The sequence below is a fragment of the Zonotrichia leucophrys genome, chromosome 4A (assembly GCF_028769735.1).
Source record: "Zonotrichia leucophrys gambelii isolate GWCS_2022_RI chromosome 4A, RI_Zleu_2.0, whole genome shotgun sequence".
In the NCBI taxonomy this organism is placed as follows: domain Eukaryota; kingdom Metazoa; phylum Chordata; class Aves; order Passeriformes; family Passerellidae; genus Zonotrichia; species Zonotrichia leucophrys.
In genome coordinates, this window is record NC_088174.1 from 2823384 (window position 1) to 2842002 (window position 18619).

Sequence of the window (18619 nt, forward strand, 5' to 3'; positions counted from 1 at the left end):
AAAATAGATGTTTATAGATGCTGCATTTGGGATTTCTGTAATTCGACTTCCTGAATTTTTGGCCAAGTCTTTCTTTTCAATGTTAACATTTGGGAATGTTGGAAAGGATTTATTTGCTCAGAGTGATTAAAAGGTAAATGGCTGAATCGTGCCATCTCTCCTCACATGAAAGCCAAATTTCACAATGCAGTTTTTGCACTTTCAGGGTTTTTTTTGGAAACTGGTGGCATCTTAGCCTCAAAACTTACTGCTTAGTGGGCTTCATATTTGCATGATCAGGCCTTTATGTATTAAATCAGCTGTGGACACACCATGACAGCTGCATTCAGTTTTCTGTTTTGCTTTTTTTTGAAATTCCAAGGAAATGAGCAGGAGCCAAGTGGAAGCTGTCACTGGGAGATTGTCCTCCTCTGGAGTTCAGGACAGGAATGGCCTCGCTGGGGGAGGATTCCAGTGCTCCCTATGCAAAAGCTGGAGGAGGAGGTGGATTGTGAGAAAGGCAGGGTAGATTGTTTGTACACAAATAAGTCCCCACTGAAGGACCAGTTTGTTATCTCTGGGCCTTGTTTAGACTGGGGCTTTGCCCTGATTACAGGGATGGGGTGAGCAGAAGTTGGTGCTGCTTAGCCCATTTCAGAACAAGAGCTTTGCCTCTCTGGTGCAAAGACTGGTTCCTCTGCAGAGCTGACTGTGTTACTGCCATTACTAATCCTCTATTAGATCTTCCAAAACAAGACTGCCTTAAGTATTCCTTTTTAGCAGCATTTTGGGATCCTTTTACAGGCTTTTGAATGGGGTCACATGCACAAAGGTGGTGAGTCCATGCTTTGCTGTAAAGGTTGTGGAATGTTTAAAGATAAACTGTTTTAGGAGTTGAAATTCCACACTCTGATTCCAGGCACTAAAGCCTTTAGTAAAAGCCACTTCTGAATGTGGCCACCATCTTTTGTCATGTGATAAAATGCTGAAACACAGCAAAATCAGAGTTGTATGTGGGGAGAACTGAAGTGTCTCACCTTTCTACACTCATCATTATTTCCAGCTGTGGCAGAGTAGTAGAGGTCTGTGGGTATTTCCCATCAGGACAGCCTAATCTTTGGAAGATCATGTGATATACATTTTGGTTTTAAGTAGAACATTATATACAGGGATCTCCTTTAATACCCTGCCTATGTGCAGTTAGTCATGATCAGTTCTTGCCTTGCTTTCATTTATTTTCAGCATTTGGCCAGCAAAAAGGGGGGTGAATCCTGGGGTGGTGTACACTGCTATAAACCCATTTCAGTCCAGTGGCTGGGCAGGTTGGTTTGGTGGGGCTGACTCCTGTAGGTGCTTCCACAGCTGCCCAGGTGTGGCAGAGGGACCAAGTCTGTCCTGGGGGGCACTGGGCACAGCATCACCAGCCAGGCCAGGGAGGGGATTGTCCTGCTGTGCTGTGCTCTGCACCGGGCTGATCTCACCTCCAATGTTTTGAGCCGTTTTGGGCACGAGAATATAAAAAAGATATGAAGCTTTTAGGAGAGTGCACAAAGGAGGCCACGAGGATGGGAAAAGGTCTAGATGGAAACTCTTATGAGGAGTGGCTGAGATCACTTGGTGTGTTCAGCATGGAGGAGACCTCGTTGTGTCTTCAACATCCTCCCAGGGCCACTGGAGGGGCAGCTCCGATCTCTCTCTGTGGGCACAGACAGGAGCCCAGGGAGCGGCTGGAGCTGTGTCAGGGAGGCTCAGGCTGGGAATTCGGGAAAGGTTCTCTTGCCCCAGTGGGTGCTGTGGCACTGCCCAGGCTCCCCAGAGAGCTCCAGGAGCGTTTGGACGCCGCTCCGGGCACAGGATGGGGTGGTTGGGGTGCGTGTGCGGGGCCAGGTCCCGCAGCGCTGCTCCCCGCGCTCGGCTCGGGCCGCTCCGTGTGTCCGTGTGTCCGTGTGTCCGCACACAATAGCGGCGGCGGCGGCGGGCGGAGCGGAGCGGAGCGGGGGCGGTGCCGCGGGCGGGCGGGGCGGGCCCGGGGGCGGCGGCGCTTCCTGCCCGCCCCGGCCCAGCGCTCCCGCGGGCCGCCCGCGCCCTCAGCAGCGGAAGGAGGCGGAGGAGGGAGCCCAGCCGCCCGTGCCGCCCGCTCTGCCCGCTCCGTGCCGCCAGCCCGGCCCCGCTCCGCTCCGCTCCGCCGCCGCGCACAGGTAACCGAGGAGCAGCGAACCCAGCGCAGCCCGGCCGGGCGCGATGCCGCGGGCCGCCCTTCGCTGCCGGGGCCGCGGGCGCTGCCACTGCCCCGGGCGGCGCTGCCACTGACAGCCCAGCTGCCACCGCCGGACGCGGACTTTCCCCTCTTTGTGTTTATTCTGCCGCTCTCGAGGTACCGCTATCCTCCTCCCAGCGACCGCGGGCAGGTCCTGGCTGACTCTGGGATTTTTTAACCCCCCTTCCAGCTCGATTGCCTGTTCTGAAAGTATATTTATTTTTAATAAAAAGTCGAGCCATAAATCCAGTTTGTATCACATTCCCCGTACTGTGGAGTCCGGTTTATTTCTGCGGTTAAAAAAAGTTTACTCCCCTCCTCCAGTTTTATTGACACTGAGGATGAAGAAGGATTTGCAAATGAAAGCGCCTTGAAATACAGCATCTTTTGGAGAGAGCTCTGCAGTTCTCCAGCCCGTTAAATCTCGAATTCCACCCTTTGCCCCTGCTGAATCCACTGTTCTGCCCTTTACTCTCTGGGGTAAAAAACCAAACAACAACAACAAAAACCCGAGGGGAAAAAGAATACCTTTGGCAGCAGGGAAGCTTTGTGTGACTGACCCAACGAGCTACAAGTGTCCAGTTTCTGAAAAGAAGAAAACCCTTTTGTCTTCAGCAGATCACTAGGTAAGAGATGTGCTCATGCTGCAAGGGACTCTGCATTCTTTCTCCAGCCTTAACCTGGGATTTAGACTGGCTCTCTTCTCTGTCAGCTTTTGTCCATCACTTCTCTCTCCTGTAAAGTTTGCTTTTCATCTTGCAAAAGAAAAAAAGAACAAAATACGCTCATCCACCTATTTCACCAGTGGTAGTAAATTGCCAAAACGAATAGTGATGTACTTGTGTGTAATTGGATTGAGTAAAACTCGGTGGAAGTCGCTGAAGTGGGTTTGTGTCAGGCTGTGTTTGAAAGCAGCCGTTTCTTGTGGTGCTCTTTTCTTTTGAGAAAATAATTGCAGTCATTGTGCTTGTAATCCACGTGTTGAAATTGTCTTTGCTGGTCGTGCTGCACCGAGGAGCATCTCTGTGCATTTCTGTATCACACGTGCAAACAGGGCTGCCACGATCGGCTGATTTCTTGTTTCACACTGGAATTTGTTTTACATTAAGTGCTTTACTGCTGTGTCACAAGGTGCAAAAGTGTTGCACCCATAATTAGCACGCCTTAACAGATTATTGAACATGGTCAGGAGCATGCTTGGCACTGTGCACAGTGAATATGAGGGGATGTTTTCTTTGTTTTGAGATTTTTTCTTCCCGAAGTAAGACTGAAAACGCAGCAGGGACATGTGCACATAATAACTGGATGGAGGCCCAGTCTCTGTGCAGGGAAACATATTTTGCAGAATACTCCTTTCTGTAGGGGCCAAGTGCTGAGTGTGTCCTGGTTTACAAGTGATAATACCACAGTGAATGTCTCATTTTCCTTCTCCCCCAGCTCTGTACCCGCATTCCTCCTTCCTTCTTTGTTAGCAGGCATTTCTGCAAGGGAAGGACCTGTGGAATTTTGTGTGGCTGCTAGTGGGACTCCTTGTGTCAGGGAAGATTGTATTGTTCCCTGTGGGATCACACAGCATCCCCCAGCAGGAGGAACTGCCTGTTCACGTGGTGGAACCAGCCTTGACACTGAGCTCTTCCCCGCTGCGTGGGTTTTTCCTGTGGATGATACAGGAAATGCTACATGTTGGTCTGTCCTGCTCCCTGTTCCGCTTTCTTTTTTAAGGTTTGTTTTTTCCCTTCCTCTTCCCTGGAGGGATTTGTGTGGGAAGAGAAGGTGGGATAGGTGGGGCAGCAAGGCAGGGTGCTGTGAGCTGCTGGACCCTCAGACCTGGGGGTGCCTTGGTCTCTGCTGAAGTGCAGCAGCCACTGGGGCACCTTGAGGGGACTGCCCAGGATCCCTCCAGGGGCTTGCTTTTGGCTGCTGTCTCACCTTTTTCTGCTTGACTGTTTCAGGGCACTGAGCCTTTGCTACCAGGTCAGGGTGGGAACACTGGAGCTGTGTTCTGGAGCTTTCCCTGCGCCCTCGTGCTGCTCCCCTGTGAGCATGGGCAGCATCACGTTGGGTTTTCAGGGCTGCTGTGAAAACACGAGCCCTACCATCAGGCCCATGACCCTGTTAAATCTCTGGGTCAGACTTTCACCAGGGTTACCTCAGTGATTGCTCCTCGAGGGAGCAGGGTCACGAGCTGAGCCTGGAAAAATGTGTGCTGTAGTTGAAGTTGCAGGTTCATCTGGGACACCTGGTCTCCCTCTCTTGTGCTTCCAGGACACTTATTTGGAACATAACCCCATCCTTCAAAGATTCCTACGAGCTAGAAAGACAAGAATGATTTATTTTTCTTGAGGAAAGGGTGGGATTTCCAGAAGGAGGGAATGGGGTGCCTGCTCATCCCACAAGTGCTTTGCCTTTTGGATTCTGGAGGTTTTTTGCAGGCAGTGCTGGCTGCCCTGGGGAGGGGGCTGGAGGCAGAAGGGAGCTGGGCAGAATGGCCATGTGGGATGTGATCTTGGAGCTTGCCATGACACTTGAATTTAAATTGTGCTGGCTGGTTCATGTGCTGCTAGCGTGGTTCATCATCCTGCCTGCTCTGGTGACACACAACATCAGATTGTGCCATGAACGTGGGACAAGCAAAGCATTCCCCTTTCCCAGAGCACACTTTGCACTAATGCTTTGTGGCAGAGCTTTGTGGCCACAGGGTTTTCATATGCCTGATACAAATGTATAAAAATTCTCTGTGGCCTCTAATACAGCTCAAAGGGCAGCTGATTTAGACGTGCCTGAGTGTTGAGGTCAGGAGATCACATTCCATAGGTTACTAGATGAAAGTGCTTCAAGAGGGTATAGCATAAATATTTGATTCATGCAGAAGGGATTGGTGCAAATCTTTTGTTCCTTCCCCAAAGATGTTCTGGGGGAAAGCACTGTTAGGAGGGGAAAAAAACCAAACCCACCGAACAACAGAAAACTTGTAACTTCTTTGTGCTGGAGGAAGTTGGATGGTAACATAGTGTATTATTGCTGAATTCCACTGAAATTCTTCTCGTGGGATACACGGTCTTGGAGAACTCTGAAGGGAACTAATGTTTTTAAGTGTAAAATGACTCATAATGCATGGGCTCTTGAGGTTGGGTTTAACATTGTATGCAAACATTGCCAGCTGGTGGGGATCTTTTGGGATAAATAAGAACTGTATTTGCACAAGAAGGCTTGAATGATGCATTTCAGATGCATCCTGATTAGCATAAGCCATTCACTTTGCAAAAGAATAGCCAGAATCCCAGAAGTGGAGATAATTTAATAGTTCTCTTGTTCTCTTTAGTCTGTCTTGCATCAGCAGACTGACCAATCTTTTTGTTTATTTAGAAATAAGGTTGCATTGCTTTGCTGCCACATTTTGCTAGCCATGACAGTGAAATTGAGAATTTGCAACCCCCATGCTTCTCCCACTTCTAGGCCTTCCTTTTGTTTCCAGTTGAGTGTAATGTGATTTATATTTTTTTTGATGGTTATTTTGATAGAACAACTTGCACCATTTAATTCTTCCTAGGGCTCAGCACAATGATGCCTTGCTCCATGGCTGGGGCTCACTGTCACTGCAATGAGCAAGCAGCTCAAGTAGAATTTGAGCTCATTAAAGCTTAATTTTCTTAATGTGGAGTAAAATCTGAGCTTGGTTTAGATTGTTGTAGTAATGTATACACAGGAATAGGTCTTCAGTTTTAGAATTATCAACAGTCCAAGAATGTGTTAATGTATAAATACTTCTGGCAGTGAAAGAATTTGTCTGTTTATACCCCCCTTGTGGGGCAGAACTCCTTGTGCACTTTTTGTTTCATTCTTACTGGTGGCTTTCAAAGAGCTGCAGACCTCTGACCTGCAGGGAAGACAAAACCCAGTATAATACAGTTCTTACAATTCAGAGTATGCATTAAACTAAAACCTGGCTCCAAACACCTGTAAATGATGAGATTCTCTGTTTGGTGCAGAATATGTTGTGAATTAAAAAGAAAATGATGACCTTGTTCTTGGCAAAAGATTCTTGGATTAATGGATGTTCCCACTTTGGGCTGAAGTGTAAATGCTTTCAGAATAAAGTAAGATGTCTGTTTTCCCCTATCTGGCTGTTGTTGCACATTCCCACATTTTAAGGTATTTTCAGACACTCACTTTTGAAGAAGTCCTCTCAAAGTGCTCCTAATCAAAGCAGCCTTATGGATTTTTCCCCCCTCCTTGCTATTGTGGAGGATATAGTGGGAGTGGAATGTCCTTGGTTGCCAATGTTTGCTGCTAGGTATCCCCCTTCCATGGAGACCAAGTGTTTATAAAAGTGTGAGAACAGCCATTCTTGGGGATTGGCAATAAGGCCCAGGCTCTCTTTCTCCTCTTGTGTCCACTGGAGTACAAGAGAGGACTTGGTTCCTCATAGAAGTGTTCCAAACTGCCTGTTGCTGGGCTTTTACACTTGCAGGAAGCACTGGAGGATTTGTCAAAGTGATTTAGTCCATTGTGTTGAATCTGGGCCACAACCCATTTCTCTAAGCTCATTCCTTTCAGGAATTCTTTGCTTTTTTTACTTTCTGATGAGTAGGTACTTTCTAGGTTAGGCTTCCACATACCTTGGTACCTGATTTTTTCTCTGCACATGCCCCAAATGTGGCAGCAGCATCATATTGTAGACTTAAATCATTGTCTTTTATGAAAGAGCAGGCACCTACCTGCCCTGTGAGTCCAGTTTGGCTGCAGGAGTTGTTAAACCCTTTTATACAGGACAGAGTATATTCCCAAGCAGCTCTGGAATGCAGTGCTGGCCACTGAAGGAAGAACTTCATGCTGCAGCCTCCATGGCCATACCTTCAGCCTTTCCAAAAGCATTTGGTGCATGCTTTGGACAGATCTGATACTGGAACTGTGTCCATGTGAAAGGAATGGGCTGTATGGAGAACTCTAAAGTCAGCAAATATCCAAATCTTGCATGTTACCTGGCTCTCCAAGAGCAGCCTTGAAATGTCTTCAGCACAGGAAAAAGATCCAACAGCTTTGGGGAAAAATAGTGTGAAGTTGTTCCTAGGAGCAATAATTTTTTTAAACATGCTTTTTTAGTCTTTTCTTACTGCCTGCTATGCCTGTAAGTGAAAGGAGTTTTTTGTGGTTGATGGAATTTGTGTTTGGATGTAATTTTTAAAGTAAGAATAGATTTAAAACATACCTGTGTATAAATGGCCATTCAGGGCAAACCAGGCATTTGATGTCAGCAAGATCTCGATGCATGAGGAGTGAGTAGGAATAGAAAATGAAATATGAATTAAAAAAAAACAACCTTGAGAACAGAATTCAAACCCTCTCAAGGCTTTAAGATGCTGCCTTAGCAGAGTGGAGAGGTTTGTGTGAGAGCTCAGCCCGGGTGCATGAGGAACGTGTGTTGGAGTCTCCCTGGGATGGAGCTGTGGATCCCTGGCCCTTGGATGTGTCATCCTCGTCCTGGGCAGCTCCCACAGGGCTTGGCTGGCCCTGGACGAGTGAGGGCTCCCTCCTGTTCCCAAGGGCTGAGTGTCTCCTCTGCTCCTGGCAGGCACTCTGCATTCCTGCTCCTGCAGAAGGGCTTCACAGATAAATGCTGCCATTCAGGCTCGCCGCTTTTTTACTTTCTTGTCCTCTCTGAGAATGACTCTCGTCTAGTTTGGTTGTGTCTCAGCTTAAAATAACTTTTTTTTTTTTTTAAATACTAAATATTTGAAATTCTTGGGGAGTTTGGAAAGGTCTTTGGTCATTTTCCTTGGTAACCACTGTTGGGCTAAGGCTCATCAGTATTGGTCACAGTACAGAACCAGACTTTGTGTAAATGACAAAAAAGTTCTCTGATCCAATAAAATTGGTTTTTAAAGGCTTATTTGTATTAGCAAAGCACTTAGAGTGTCCAATTGTAGACCAAGATGTTGTTGAACAGTTCTCTTATATGAATGTTTATGAATTAAGCCAGTTTAGGATTTTGTTTAATGAATTAATTAGCATTTGTAAGACCTTGTCTAAGAGTTGTGTCACGGTAATATTTGCTTAAAATGTTTTGTGTCTCTACAGAACTTGTTTTTTGAAAGAATTACTTAATATATCAGGAATATTTACTGGAACCCTCAAGGAAAGTAATTCCACATTTCAGTGACTTTGTTCCCATCAGGGTTTGGTGGACTTTTCCTGCTGTTCTAATTTGGGTGGTTCTGTGTTCAGCTGAAACAAATTTGATTGCTTCATACTGGGGCTAGCCTGTCTTGCTGTGGGGCTTGGGAAAATATATTTTCCTTGTTTTCCCATTGTCTTTTTGAAAAGAAACAAAGCTGAAACCTCCTCGGTATTTTTGGAGAGCCAGAATTTAAAACCAGTGTGAGATGGCATCCCTGCCTGTGCTGGGGGGCTGGAATGAGATGGGGTTTAATGTTCCTTCCAACTCAAACCAGTCTGGGATCCTGGGGTAGCTGTGGAGGTGCACAGGGAGCTGGTAATCTGGAATTTTCTGGAGTCAGCACAGCTGAGTGCTGATATTTGTGCTGGGTAAAAACAAATTTGGAACATTTTTGACTGTAAATGAGGAAGGTTGAAGAGACCAAGAGCCATTACATAGCCTGTTCCACCCTTCCTTTGGGTAAGATGAGGGATCTGTGGAGAGCAGGCACAAAAGAGCACTCCAAAGTTCCATGAGAAAGAGCAGCTTTTGCTCTTGTCGAGCTGGGATTGGGTGTGGAGCACTTGGATCTTCTTTAGAAGAGAAAAAGTTATGAAAAAAAGCTTAGCACTGCTGGGGGGAAGAGTGGATTTAGCATGTGCTGAAAGCCCAGTGGGTTTCTGATTTGGGGAGCAGGGCTGGCAATAGGAGCTGTGTGTGGGACACTGCTGGCCCCATCCCCTGCTGCTGAGGGGAGCTTCCATGAGCAGTCCAAAAGGCTGGGATGGAGGTCAGGGCCCAGGGAGGTGCTGGGGCAGGCACACTGCAGGATGTGTTCCCTTGGGAGCCCAGGGCAGCAGCTTTTCCTGCCTGGAGAGGCCCTGGCACTGCATTCCTCAGGCAGGGGAGAGCTGAGGGCATTTCCTGCACAGGCCCTGCTGCCATTGACTGAGCTCTCAGGGGAGCAGGGAGGGTAAATCGCCTTGGATTTGTGCTCCAGGAGCTGTGTGCTACCTCTGCTTTCTGTGCTCTCAATGAAGCTCATTTAGGCTCTGAATCTTTAACTATTTTCCTGCAGCTGCTGAGGATCCTCTGCAGAAGTATCTTCTCCAGTAGAAAACTCTCAGAGGGTTCCTGTGCCTTCTGCTTGCACAAGTCCTGTGGTGCCAACATCCCTGATCCATTTAGGCAGGATCTGTGCTTGCTGTTACTACAGAAAATCTTCCCAGCAGTGATGGAGTTTCTGTTAGCAAGGCAGAAGTTGTGCTGGTGTGGTTTACACGAGGTTTCCTAAGCAATACACCTAAACCCAATTATTTCCTACACTAACTGCATCTGTTTTAGAGTGGTTGCTGGAATACTCACATTGAAAGAAATCAATTCCCTGAGTGACATAGTTGTGGCAACAAAAAACATCAGTATAGGCCAAGGCTTAGCCAGTCACCACTGTGCTAAAATGAATGGAGTAATATCTTCCTCCCAGTGTGGTGGTGAGGCTCAATTAATCATCTTGTAGGTAATTAAAGGTTTTTTACAAGGTGCACATGAAAAGCCCAGGTGGTTATGATAAAAGAACAACACCAAAACCACTTTTATAACATCCTTGCTGTCTAAAGATGCAGTGGGCTGGATCTTCTGTAGGGTTTTAGTTTTAATTCATATTTTTACCCCATGGCACTCACTGAGATCTCTCAGTGGTGTTGGGCTGTCCCAGAACTGCGCTGGGTTTGTGCCCTTCCTTGGGCCACAGCATCTCTGGCTGATAACTGGCAATTTATCTGTATTTTAGCTGTTTCTTTTTCTAAAGGAAACAAAAAGCAGACCTGAGACCAAAGGAGAGGGCATTCCTGCCTGCTTTCTGGATTCTGTGGCTAGTCCCTTTAAATTCTGTGAAACAGCATTCTGAAATAAGAAGAGCTCCTCCATATGGGGCTTAAAATAGTTGAAATTGTGGTATTGCTAGAAAAAGCCAGAAAATTCCATGCTAAAGTTAGGCCATAGTGGTTGTTTTCTTCTCTGCATCCTCCTCCACCTACGTTTTTTATTTGTGTCAACTTATGATATAAATTTTCAGGATGTCACAACTGATATTTGAGGAAAAACTACCTTAAGGTGGCACAAAAATGGATATATCTCTTTGAGGATCATATTTCCATTGTTTTCAGGACTGCTTAAGCTTTTAGCTTTGAATTTTGACTTTATTTTTAACCTAGATAGTGATTCCAATCTTTTTTTTTTTTTTTTTTTTAATCTCAGCAGCAATTAAAAGAGTCTGATCCTATCTGTAGGGACAAATGATGCACTGTCAACATTTTGCTCCCTTCTGATAATGCACATGAAACCGGTTTGCGTGTTTGAAGATTACATTTTACTCTCACATGGTTTTCATTATCTGAGAGCCCCGAGGAGAGGCCTGGACTAAATCAGGGGAGGAATGGAGAAACCACACAATGCAATGAAACTGGTGCTGAGGCATAGCTGGGATGGTTGTGGGACAGGGGCTGCTGACGACAGAAGCAGGGCGCTGCCTGAGTGCCAGCAGCAGCCAGAAGTGGAGCGTTCTCAAAACACAAAACAAAGCTTGATCTTGAGTTCAAACTGCAGCAATTCCCCAGTTCTGCAGGGATAATAACTGGGAATCGCTGAAGTTTGAGGCAGATGAATCTTGCTTGCTGTGTGCTGGGAGGAATTTCTCTGAAATGAGACCTGGTGTGGCTGAAGCTGAGTGAGCTCAAGCTGGTTTTAGCAAGAAGACATCTAAAAGGTGAGATCTTGGCCTTTCTGGAGTTGGTAGCAGTGGAATTTGGGTTTCATTAATGATGCAGAAATGGCAGAACCTGCCCCTAAAGGGTTGTGACTGTGCACATGTGTGAGCAGTGTTAGGTAGTGCTGCATAACAGTGTAAGTAATTGAGTGGTGTGATGTCTTCATGTAGAAATATTCTCCATAAAAACAGCTGGTTTTCCTATTAGACTGGTATTTTGAGAATAAATTGTCCTGCTCCTGTCACTTTTCAAATTTTAGGGAGGAACTTGAAATCCCAAAGCATTCTTTTCAAAGTGCTTAAAAGCCACTACACATTCCTATTTATACTGGGCTTTGTAAGTGTTTATTCTTTTTTTCCTTTGTAATATAAAGCCTGAATTATGTTGGTGAAGATTATAGGAACTTCCCTGTGAAGAAATTGATACTTTTTATTGAGGGGAGCAGTAATTCAAAGGTCAAGTAAGGTCTTGTCAGTTTTTTCCTTTGAGATGTAATTTAGAGGGGATCTTCCCATGTTGATGTCTTGACTTACTTATCTCCAGCCAGGCCAAGCAACTTGCTGCCTTTTGTTCAGCCTGCCAGGCTGCCTGGTGCCAGTGTTTGAGGGGCAGGATTAGGGACAGCCTAATCCTGGCTCAGGTGGACTCATTTTGGCAGGGAGAGTTGTTAAAACCAGGCCCAGTCTTTGGTTGTTCTCCTGGCCTTTCCTTGCTGCAGCACGATGATCTAATACAATGGGTATGCATCTTATTTGCCCCCCTGCGGGTGACATTGTTCTTGTTTTTCGTTAAAAGAAGGAAGTTTTTCTTGTTTGCCCGGTGACTCTGCCCTTGTGGAATGAAGATGAGTAATGCTGGCAGCACTCCATGCACCTGCTGGGTGCCACCCTGCGGGATCACCTGAGCCAGGGGCAGCAGATGGAGGCAGGCAGGGCCAGGAGGGTTGGATGGGAGCTGGGGAGGTGTTTATGGATGGAGTCTGGAACTCCTCCTGCTTAGGAGCAGGTGCTAAAATGATCTCACAGTGCTGGGACTTGTTGGGTGCTGCCTTGCAGGTCTGGGTGTTGGCGCCAGACGTTGGGAATCTTTATTCTCCAGGACTAGCCTGGTGTGTATTCTCTCCCTCCTCCTCCTCCTCCTCCTCGTTGGGTACGACTGGAAGGAAGCAAAGAGCATTCAGTGATAACATCCACTGTTCATTAAATAATTTGGGACCTTGCCTCTGAGTCCCTGGTGCTCCCAGCCACTCCAGAGTGAGCCTTGGTGCAGAACAGCCACGGTTCAACAACACAGGTTGAGGGAATTCTGCAGGATCAGGGATCAGCCTGCTGGGCTTTGCGTGGGCCATGGAGCAGCAGTGTTTCCATTACCCAGGGGTGACTCAGCATGGGAGTGCTGCCCAGGGACCTCACAGCTGGTCCTTTCCACACTGTTTCCTGTCCCCTCCTCTATTACAGAGTGCAGGTCTGTCTGAGGAGAGCCCAGCATCTAAAAACCAGCCAAAAACTTCATCTGCCTGGTAGCATCCCATCCCCTGCTGCCAGCCAGGATGGGCAGTATCACAAGCACATCCTTTAAGAAACCACAGAATTGCTCTACAGAATTTGCTGCTGGAGTTTGAAGTCTGACACTGGATTGTTTCAGGTGTGAGTGACACAGAATTTAGGAGTAAAACTGAAAGTGCTTAACTGTAGTGCAGCCCTGATGAGGTGGTGAACCTGTTCCCATCCCACCTGATGTGTAAGCTAATTAGCTCCTTGGCTAAGCAGTAATTCTGGGCAAGTATGCACAGGCTGTCCTCACAGGGACTCTTGCATTCCTCTTGGTTTCACAAGCTAAAGAAAGATGCTTCTCTTTGCTGGTGAGGTTATTATTGCTCCATGCAGGTTAATTGAGCTATAGCATTAGAGCCACTCATCAAACAGTGGTGAGTCGCTCACTTGTCTAAGCTTGTTTATTTTTATAATGCTGGAAAATATTTGCATGCTGTACAGAAATGTGCTGCTTTGGTTCCCTACAGCCTGGCAGTATTATCATTTTAAATTCTTCATTAATCTTCCTTCCTCACGAGGGACTGGCAAGGTTCCTGTGCATAATTACATGATGTTTAAGACAGAAGCCTCAGCTACTGGGTTTTTACACAATGCCCTGCAAACATGAGGCTTTTCTTCCTTAAATAGTACCTCCACTACCCCCATTTTGTGCCCATTCTTGATCTCAGCATGGTGAAGCATTATTTGCAATTCCTGTCTTAGTTCTACCAGTTCTAGGTTCTGATGTTTCCTCCAGAGCTTTTCCCTCAAATTACCAGCAGTAATTTCAGACCAGAGTTTAGAATGAGGTGTAAGATGATAGAGCTGCAATGCTTGGGAGCAAATTGCAAAATTGATTCAGCCTGGGAAATCTCACTGTGGTTGCTTGGATGAGATTTGATCTAAACCTGAATTTTCCACTGGAAAAGGTGTTTCTAGGTTTTGTGCATCCAATCCGTACAGTTTGGCAGAGCTCTTGGCAGTCTGATTTCAGCCCTATCAATCATAATAGATGTAGGCTAAAATCCTAAATATGTCTGTTTAAAGTATCTACAGAACCTTCCCAATTTCCTTCCAGCTCTAGCATAACTTTTCCAGTGCATCTCACTAATTTCCATCTTTGGCACAGTGAAAACCGAAATTGCTGGAAGAGCCTGACAAAAAAAATAGAGTTTGGTGTCCAAATAAATAACACATGGGCTTCAGCACCAATTGTACTGTTCATTTTTGTGTTTTGTTAATAGAAAAGTTAACTCACTGGTTCTGCCAGGAGTTTTCAGCCTGCTCAGAAAGCAGATTCCAGGAATGCTGCCACCCAAGTTAGTTGCACAAGATTTTCTTTGTTAATTAAAAATAATGGGATAAAACTGGAAAAAAATAGGCTACCAGTTGGTATTTAAAGAAAGCGGATTTGTTGGCCAGAATATCTTCATATTATATCTCAGCCCACCTTTTGCTTTGGGTTTCCAGGTTGATTTCTAGTTTACACCCACACTAAAAGTAGTAGTATTGAGTTCCAGCAAATGTTTTTCAGTGTGAACTGTGCCCTCCCTCCCTCAGCTCAGCAGAATGAGCTGGTAGTGCTGAGGAGTGAAGCTCTGCGTGTGAAATGGTTCCTGGAGCATTTGAAGGAGTTAAACATGCACAGATTGGATTTGTCTGTTGAAAAAAATTCTTTAAGGCAGAGAGGCAGAATCTCAAGCTGGATTGTATCTTTGTATTAAAAAAATAAACAATCCCCCTCACCACCACCTCCTTAGATTTTTCCAGTTGAGACAAAAGAAATCTTTGGGTGGAAAGGCAGCATCATATTGCATAATAAAAGCCTTTTTATACTCTAATAAAAAGGGTTGCTCAGGGCAGCTTGGTTTTAAAAAAAATTATAAAAAGAAGAGTCAGTGATGATTCTGGTGTGAGGGGGATGAGGAATCCTTAACTTCTGTTGTGCAACACTGAGAAAAGAGGCTAGAAATTGCTCCAGTTATCTGCTATCTTTAATGCCTGCTTTAAAGGTTCTTTCCTGCATATTTGCTGGCAGCTGTTTTCAATATATCCCTCTCGAGCTAAGTCACCAGTTAAGAATTTGACATTAGCTGCTTTTTTCAACCACCATCTTGAAGTACCACACCACACAACACTGCCTTGTTCTCTCCTTAGATATTGTTCATGTGCCTTGAAATTGCTGTTGACACCTCAAGTATTTAACTTGCAGATCTGAGATAGTTTTTGTTGGGTGTGGATTTGTGCTGTAATAAGTCAGAGACAGAAGTATCCACGTCTGCATTCCTTCACTACATCTGTTCACTTTATTTTTTGCAACATTCCAGGAAATTAAGTTAAATTATACGTATCAATGAATATTTTTAGTTTCACTAGTTCTGTTTTCATTGCCTTTCCTTAAAGTATGAACACACTGAGTGCACAAATATGTTCCACATCTTTTGTATTGCTTTTTCTTTAGGACACCTTCGGTAACTGCCTCTTGTAACATGCCTAAATACACATTGTTCTGTATTCTCCTGCTTCTCCTCTCAATGGTTAAAGTTTCTTTACTGCTTCATATTCTGAAGGAAAAAAGTAACGTAATTAAAGAGTGTTTTGGGAATTAGAGCTGTGCTCTGCAATGTATTTCTGGCATAAACTCTTGTCAGTGTCCTTTTCTTCCCCTGACTTTCCCAGTCTGTAAAATAAAGCTAATATTCACAAACTGATCATTCTCACAGTCATTTCTGAGGCACAGTGTGTTGAAGTTTATCAAGCATTTCACAGTGTCACCATCCAGCAGAGGATTTCTGCTGACACAGTTTGAAATACTCAGCACCACTGGCAAAGGAGCCATAAGCACAGGGCATCCTCATCTGTGCTGCAGCTTTCATTCTGAGCAAAAAAATAAAACAATGGAGTTAAAGAATTAGCGGGTTTTAATCACTGTTTCACTTGGAGGCACAGATGGGACAAAGCATTACTTGGCAACATTTAGTCTTGGAGCAGAAATGGTCATGATTAAAGCAGCAGCTGGAGTAGATTGCTGGGGACACGGGGGTTCATTCATCCTAAAGGGATCAAAATTGTTGGGCTCTGGGAGAAAACAAGGAGCTACAAAAGGAAAATCTGAACTATGGGCCAAGGTTTATTATTTTGAGGGTCTCATCTGCTGGTTAAAATGGTGTTTTCAATGCTTTCCTCAGAATTGTTTTGGGAGCGAGGAGAGTATCAAGTGATCAGGCCTGCTGAAGAGGAGCCTGAAGCCATCTCTGAGTGGGGATCCTGGGTTTGCAGGAGGAAGGCTGAGTGTGTCCCCCCATGTGGCAGAACTGCTCCTCCTTCCCAGGGAACTGCAAGTGAAGGACAAAGGTATGTGCCACTTCAAACAGCATTTCAAAGGAGTCACATTCCAGGTCAGCTAACAGGGCCTGAATTCCTGCCGTGGTGGGCAGCCTGGAATGAGGTGGATTTTAACTTTCTCTTCATTAAGATTTGCAGGAGGCTTTTGTGTGCCCAGTGGGAGTCCTTGTGTTGCAGGGTTGGCTGGTCTGAGGGAGCAAACGGGGAGCTTGTGGAGGTGCAGCACAAAGCAGACCCTTCAGGCCTCCTGGTTCTGCCACAGAACAAACTGTTGGGAACAAGTTACCTTCTGCTGAGGGACAATGTAATGCAGAAAAAAGGAGACAAAAGAAAATGCCAGAACACCAACACGTGTTGTGCTGTCAGGGCAGAGCTGCAGCTTGGCCAGCGAGTGAGGCTGAGCTCTATTCTGAGCTGTTCTAGCTCAAAAGTAGCTCTGCTTTCAGTTACATGTCTCAAAGGTATCATTAATTTTTGATATTTCAACTCAGGCAAGGCCGATGGGCCCGAGTTTCCATGACACACTCCTGACTCCACTGGGAGACTGAGCAAAATGCAATTGCTGTTGGTCACTGGCCTAATCTGTGCTTAGGATGTGCCTGACATTGGCTCTTTGTGTTTCTCTCATTGGGACGCTGTGTTTTTTCCTGCCACTCAGAGGTCTTTTTCTGTTCCTTAGATCAGACAACTCTTTTTCCTCCCCTTGCATTTGCATGCATTCCGCTGAGGATATTTAGATGTGTGTGAGGATTTGGTTGCCTTTGTACAGCAGGAAGTTCCTGAGTCCTCACTTGCACCGTGCCTGGGCTTTTCTGCAGCAGGGAGAAGAGGTGCTGATCTCACTCTGGGCATTTCATAACTCTGAAAACCTGCTGGCTAACTAGGTATTCATTAATTGCTTTATTCAAGCCGAGAGATTTCTTTACTTCTTTTGAACCATATGCTATCTCAATGGGCCTCTTTTTTATTTTTTTCTTTCCCTTGAAACCGACAAGTTGCTGATTTCACACTTCAATCCTTGTCTGCCTACAAATATGGGAAGTGTATTTCACTGTTGGTAACTCCAAGTATAAAGCAAACAGGTTTCAGGCATTTTTACCATCATCCTGTGAATTCCACGTCTCCTTTTTGCCCGAGATGCTGTCTGAGGTATTTGGCACGCATCCCTACTGCTTGCAGCGGATTGATTTGCCTATAAACTTTCAAGTCACCTTTCATCACCTTTGTGAGGCTTTGCCCCTCGGGCATGCACGTCCTTCTTAGGTCTCCACGGGCCTTGATGACCCCCATTGTTATGGGAACCTTTGGTAATCTAACCTGCTTTTTTTCTGTATTTCAAGCCGTGGCTCCTGAATATCTCTCCCTCCATCCACTCAGGCGCTAATAACCGTGTCTCCTTTCCTTAGGTCAAGGGCAGCTTTTACATTCCACCCAAAAGGCACCAGAGTTTGAGATGAGGAATTCAGAAGAGCAAGCAGCTACGACAGTTTTACAGCGCCTGCTGCAGGAGCAGCTCCGATACGGGAACCCAAATGACAACCGCAACCTTCTGGCCTTACACCAGCAAGCCACAGGCAATGCCCCCCCTTTCAGCAGCACCGGCAGCCCGGCCTCTCAGAACGAAGGGCTGAGCTCCCAGGAGCACCAGCTGGTCACTCATGCTGCCCGCCAGGAGCCCCAGGGCCAGGAGATACAGGTGGACAACAGCATCATGGAGAAGCAGCTCTCCCCACGCCTCCAGAACAGCGAGGACCTGCCGACCTACGAGGAGGCCAAGGTGCAGTCGCAGTATTTCCGGGGCCAGCCGCACGCCAGCGTCGGGGCCGCCTTCTACGTCACGGGCGTCACCAACCAGAAGATGAGGACTGAGGGGAGGCCCACGGTGCAGAGGGTGAGCCCGGGGAAGGTGCACCAGGACGAGGGGCTGAAGGACCTCAAGCAGGGCCACGTGCGCTCCCTGAGCGAGCGGCTGATGCAGCTGTCCCTGGCCACCAGCGGCGTCAAGGCCCACGCGCCCGTCACCAGCGCGCCGCTCTCCCCGCTGTCCCCGCTCTCTCCCCAGCAGTCCAGCGACCCTTACAAAAATTCTGGCTCCAATGAGTTCTACAAGAACTCGGTGCAGCCCCCTTCCCAGCCCAGCATCAAAGGAATGGAGCAGCGGGGGCCTCCCCCAGAGTACCCTTACAAAAACGTGTCCACCCCGTCTATGAACTGCAAGCCTCAGGACTCGGGGCATTTCTATAGTGAGCATCGCATGAGCCAGCAGGGAAGATCTGATGGGCCCATGATGAGGTATCAGCATCCCCCTGAGTATGGCTCAGTCAGGTAAGAGAGAGCTTAAAACAAGCCCTGTGACAGCCACGTAGGGTATGACAACATAAAACTCAGTCCATGAATGACAGTGTAAAACTAAAACAGCTACATAGGGAATGACAACATAAAACTCAGTCCATGAATGACAGTGTAAAACTAAAACAGCCACGTAGGGAAGGACAATATAAAACTCAGTCCATGAATGACAGTGTAAAACTAAAACAGCCACGTAGGGAAGGACAGTATAAAACTCCTGAGGCAGGTTTTCCTT

The 18619-nt window shown here is 46.4% G+C and overlaps 1 protein-coding gene across 3 annotated transcripts in view; it reads left to right on the plus strand.

Moving 5' to 3' along the window:
• AMOT (angiomotin) overlaps positions 1-18619 on the plus strand; it is a 56678-nt gene that overhangs the window by 9011 nt on the left and 29048 nt on the right. For 2 of the 3 annotated variants that reach the window (XM_064713067.1, XM_064713066.1), the window contains exons 2-3: positions 15879-16044; positions 17442-18360. In XM_064713067.1, the coding sequence (XP_064569137.1) occupies positions 17489-18360 (872 nt within the window). In that variant the 5' untranslated portion in view covers positions 15879-16044; positions 17442-17488. Of the gene's footprint in view, positions 1-2047; positions 2178-2560; positions 2863-15878; positions 16045-17441; positions 18361-18619 lie in introns of those variants that run through there. The other variant, XM_064713065.1, reaches the window with a different exon arrangement.